Below are 5,525 nucleotides of genomic sequence, written 5' to 3' on the forward strand. Positions count from 1 at the left end.
TAATACGTAGCAAAAATTAATCCTATATGTACGTCTCTTTCTGTGTTTTCACTTTCGATATGAAGAACATTTTTACGGATGAAAATTGAGAAGTTTGAGGCATGATGTTTATGCTCTTTTTCTTAGTCTAAATAAAGTTGGATGAGTGGGACCTATCGAGTGTGGGTCAGCAGGGGTCCAGGGTGTTGTATCCCTTTGTCATTTAGTTAGTTCCTCTAAGGAATTGGTACAGAGCGGATGTGTCTTCCGAGCGTATAAAATAAAATAAAGTTTTTTCACTTATTTGCCAAATTGAATTATTCAAATACCCCATTTCCAATATGAGTTAATTTTTTTTACTCACCAACAACCGCTCGATGGCCCTTGATTCGTCTTCCAATATTGCTGGAGATACTCTGGCGTTCACCACGAACGCGAAGTAGTGGTGTTGTTGTTTGGCTGGGTGTTGGGCTTGGACAGGGACTGGCAATTTTTCTATACGGTTGCGGTGAAAATGGCTCGTACATGAGGTCATATCCGCTGTCTCTGCGTATATCACATGATAATCCATTTCCACCGAGTGCACTTGACATTGGGCCAGTTGGGAAGTAGTTCCAGTTGGCGCAAGCCAAACTGTCGATCGAAGTGCTCCTTGGTACCGCGAAATGGGGAGAGGGAAAATCCTCGATGTGATTTCCACAACCATCGCCCCTTCTGCATTGGATTTTCATAATTTTCACGTCATTTTCTTCTCTGATAATGGCAACCAGGTAATAGTATTCAGGACTGAGGGAATTTATCACACATCGAGAGGTGAAAAGAAATCGATGAAATTCATAGATGAAAAAAAAATCATTCGAATGATGAATTTGTTATTGAAAAGAACGGGAGATCAGAATGCAGTGAAGCTGTCGGGAGAGGTTATCGCTGAAGAATTAATGATGGCCAGCTATTTGAGGAAATGAGGAAATAAAGTTTTTGGGGATAAATATCCAGGTTGAAGACATAGTGGGAAGTTGAATGAGACAAAGGATTTCAATTGTTCCGCTTTGAATAGTCTCTCCAACTTTTTAACGGTGTAATCAAAGTTAATCCCGATTGGAATTGGTTCGAGAGATGGTGGAAATTAATTTTGTTTTGCTGAAGATTTTCACCTTGATTGGGAAAACCAAGTTTAATTAAGCTGTGCTGCGCCGGTCAAGAATATGTCCAGAAATATTGATTGATCCACTTTCATATTAATGGTATGCAAATACACTGAATTAATGAGTACTTTTGGGCGAGTAAAATTATCTCATCAGGGAATCATAATGTCATGAGTGATAAATACATCGTTGGAATAGTGGGAAATCTTTGACCCTTCAAATGGAGTTAAAAATGTATTTTGTGGCTCACTAGTCGGGGAAAAAGCCGATGAATATATAATGAATTTTACTGGAAATGCTCGGCGGCGGTAATGGTACTAGGAGGATTTGATTATGATATTTTAAGCCAGGAGTAGCTAGGCATACACATAATTCCATACTCCGGGGAGGAGTATGGAATTATGTGTAAGCCCTACTACGAGTTCTGATGAGAGCGATAGTACGAGGATGCTCATTCTCTCTCCGCAGAATGTTTTTTCTCATGGTCGATGAAAATTAGATTCTTTTGGTTGATAGGGGAATATAGAGAACTGACTTTCCTGATAGTTTTGAAAAATCGATCGCGAGAGCTCCGCTGAAATTGAATTGTCAGATTTTCTTTTATAGAAGACTCCTTATGGGATTCTCGTTTGAAATGATAATCCTTGAGCTGGAAGATTACAGGTATTGGAAAAAAATAAGGGCAAGAGAAAAAAAAGACCAGTAAAAAGTTTGAAGTGTTCACCCGCACGAGAGAGCTTTTTAAAGGTTAAATTTTAAACTCATTCACTTCATATAATTCTACATTAGCGCATTGAGTACATTATAATTCATTAATTGAGCAATTGAGTTGCATTAATGATTTTGCAAAAAAAATGTACGGGGAAAAAATGCAAGAAAAATTATTGGAGAACACGAAAAAATGGGTTCAGTTTGACGGATCCAGAAAAAATCAGGTGCCAACACCGGAAATTTGGCTGCAAAATACAAAAACTTTTCGAGGTAAATCGAAGAAAAATTTCTGTAGCGCGCGGCAAAAATTACGATGCAACGAAAAAATTCTACTAGTACCCAGTCACGGAACCCTTAAGAAATGAGGGTCAGTTACGGAACCATCTTGTTTTTAATAACTTATAAGTGTTGCTGAGTGGATATTTTTAGCTTCAGAGAAATTATACACGGAGAGAAATTTTTCAGAAAAATTATCCTACCGTTCTATAAAAGTGTATCATGTGTCATTGTTTCCTCATTTCTATCCCGAAATTTAGTCAAAATTAATATATGATGATCAAATTTTATTCTACGTTAGAGAAATTTTATCTTGATAAAAATAAAAATTACTGTGCCGGTAGAGTAAAAATTACTGTACCGGTAGGATTAAATTGACCAACCGTTCTAGAATATTCGTTGTTATCTACATAAAAATTATTGGACTGGAAGGGTAAAATTTATTATGCGTCAGGATAAAATTTCACTGACGTAGAATAAAATTTGATCATCATATATTAATTTTTACTGAATTTCAGGATAGAAATGAGGAAACGATGACTCATGATACACTTTTATAGAATGGTAGGATAATTTTTATCAAAAATTTCTCTCCGTGTACAGCTCATGGTTTCCATTGAACTTCGTTCATCACAGTAAATACATCACAGTAAATACCGGGTCACGTGGATTTTCGGATAAATGTAATGCTGATTCCATAACCGGTAATGGTTCCATAAGCGGGTCACTGACGGTAATAAAAAAGAAACAATCTCTCTGATTACTGATGTGGAGCAGTCATCATAAATCACATGAATAATGAGTCCTTGAAACTCCGCAGTGAAACCTGAATTCGAATAAACGCAATACAGCTTGAAAGAGGATGATACACTGAACTCAATGTGACGTTAAAAAAGATTGATTGCATTCTTCAAGACCTTTGAGACGGAAAATGCTCCAAAGTGAGTTGAAAACTTTTTCACTTCCACCTGATTCCCTGAAGATGAGACAATAACACTGACGACACAAGAAGGCAAAACAAAAAAGTCTCCAATATTAGAATTTCGTTCCAGAGAAAATACCCAATTTTCTCGAAATTACACAACAGCCATTAGACCTATCTACCAAGTTGTTATTTAGAAAATTTTGCACCTCAGAGTAGCAACATAAGTGAAGTTTACCTTTCCCATGAAAGTCTACGGGTAATATCATCACTCGGTGTATAACTTGGACGTTGATTTAACAATTTCGCAAGCCTTGTCAGAGGTTGGGATGTGCTCAAAACATTACTGCTGCTCAATCTTCCGCTAGTTCGGCTGGTAGGATGCTCAGCGCTCCTCGATGCCTTTTGACGAGCTTCTATTACACTTTCTGAAACTCTCCTCTCTCCAGCTGAATGCGTCATAATGTCAAGATTCAAGCAAACAGAACAAAAATTCATTAAATTACATTCTTCTACAGTATTAGGAAGAAATTTAAATTTCCACACACGAAACAATTTCATACGAAAACTTAGCGAATTCGTTGGAACATTTTATTACTTTTCGAATCTATTGAAGAATTCTGTAACTTTACTGCATGTTTTTCAAAAGAAAATGTCTAATAATTTTTTTTTTATAAACAAATCAGTAAAATTTCATCTTTGTACAGAATTTTTTGAATTGAGACATTTTTTATAGGAATTCCTGGGCGTTGATTTCCGAAATTTTTACCGTTCTATTTTTCTTTTATTTTTATTTTAAAAATTGAACGAAGAAACTTGGAAAATTTGAGTTAAGGAATTTTCATGGAAATTTATATCTCAATGGAATATGTATAGAAAAACCGAGTTCTAACGATTTTTCCTGAATGTTTTCCATTGAACATTTCTATTGAGAAAAAATGCGCAGGTAGACTGCGAAATTTTTCAATAGAATTGGCCAAAAATTAATAGAAAGTTTAATAGAAATGAAGTAGAATTTTCTAGCGAATCCGCTAGGTTCTTGTATGAAATTTTTTCGTAGGGGTAATAGATAGATTAGTACCCCTTTTCAGGGCCGCGACATTGAATTCGATTTAGGGGAGGAAAAATAATGAATCAACTCCAAACTTCACTCAAAACTGAATATAATTCCAAATTCTGCAGCGACAAAAAGACGAAAATCCCCGAACTTAAATAAATTTTCAATCAAGACGTCAATAATCAGCAAATATTCCATCAATCAAAAGCCAACTTATCCAAATTTATATTAGTTTTTTAGATTTTAATTTTTTATGAAATTTATTGCAAGAAAAATACACAATAAAAATTTTCTTACAATAGGCCATCGTCCGAGGGCCTTCAGCCAAGAAAATTCTATTAATTTTCATGGAATAATCGACCTGAACTTTGCATTAATTCCAGTTGGATTCCAATTGGATTGAAGGAATTAATTGAAGTTTCCATTAATTCCTTGGAGGAAGCAGGAAGGAGGAAGGAATTAATGTAAACTTCAGTTATTTTTTATTTTTTATTTCTTTATGGCACGCCGTGCAATAAGTCGAGTTTATCGCACGCTGCGCTTCGCGCAGCGTGCTTCAAACTCGACTTCTGCACGATGTGGCATAAAATAGNCACTCGGGCATAAATTTCGTTTTCAACAAATGTGAATACAGACCTCGCCTTCGGCTCAGCCTGTAAACTTCACATTCGTTGAAAACGAAATTTGTGCCCTTGTACTCTAATGTACTATTCTATTCCATTGGTTTTATCGAAGTAATTCTCGATTTGAAACCCCTCCTGTATAGCCTGCCTTCCCTCCTTTCTTTTTCCTCTCATTGTTATCTGCGGTATCGGCCGTCTTACTCTTAGCTGTGCCCCATTCGAGCTAGGACTGCACGGGAAACCATGTAAAACCCCAGTCGCACAGCCGGCCGATTGTGCAGTGCCCTAATATATCCATCTGTCACACTGACTAGATGGAGACACTAGGCCGCTACACCGTACCTCTACCGTCCGCAATAGACCTTTTCATTCTGGAAATCTAGGGGAAATATTTATTTCGTTCATTCAACGAAAAAATCTCCGAAAAAACCATGGAAAATTCTGATAAATATTGAACTTTACAATGATATACACTTGAGCGCTCAAAAACCATGATTTATATGTAAATTCGATAAAGTGTCCGCAAATCCTAGGGGAATTAACATGGGAAAAAAGTGTCCGCAAATCTAGTGACTCTCAGAATGAAAAGGTCTATTTTTGTGCGAGCGAGGTGTTCCTAAACGGTCACCCATCCAAGTACTAACCCAGCTCAACGCTGCTTAGCTTGGATGTCCCCCGAAGCAACACCTCACCCACCTAACCATTACACTGAGAGAAAAAATTATTCCTGCCAAGGATTGATATTCTCATCAGAAGATAATATTTTTTCAGAACGAATTTTTCCAGGACAGTCATTTTCAGAGAGTCCAAGC

At 36.7% G+C, this 5,525-nt stretch overlaps 1 protein-coding gene across 1 annotated transcript in view; it reads right to left on the minus strand.

Moving 5' to 3' along the window:
- Positions 1 to 335: 335 nt before the first annotated feature.
- The window catches only part of LOC107045608, a 9,661-nt gene continuing 4,471 nt past the window's right edge, over positions 336 to 5,525 (minus strand). Inside the window, exons 4-5 of the mRNA XM_015267932.1 lie at positions 3,272 to 3,482; positions 336 to 693 (exon numbers count right to left, since the gene is read on the minus strand). Of these exons, the coding sequence (XP_015123418.1) occupies positions 336 to 693; positions 3,272 to 3,482 (569 nt within the window). The remainder of the gene's footprint in view (positions 694 to 3,271; positions 3,483 to 5,525) is intronic.

Source organism: Diachasma alloeum, unplaced genomic scaffold (genome assembly GCF_001412515.2).
Source record: "Diachasma alloeum isolate Michigan unplaced genomic scaffold, Dall2.0 Dall_scaffold_00181, whole genome shotgun sequence".
In the NCBI taxonomy this organism is placed as follows: Eukaryota; Metazoa; Arthropoda; class Insecta; order Hymenoptera; family Braconidae; genus Diachasma; species Diachasma alloeum.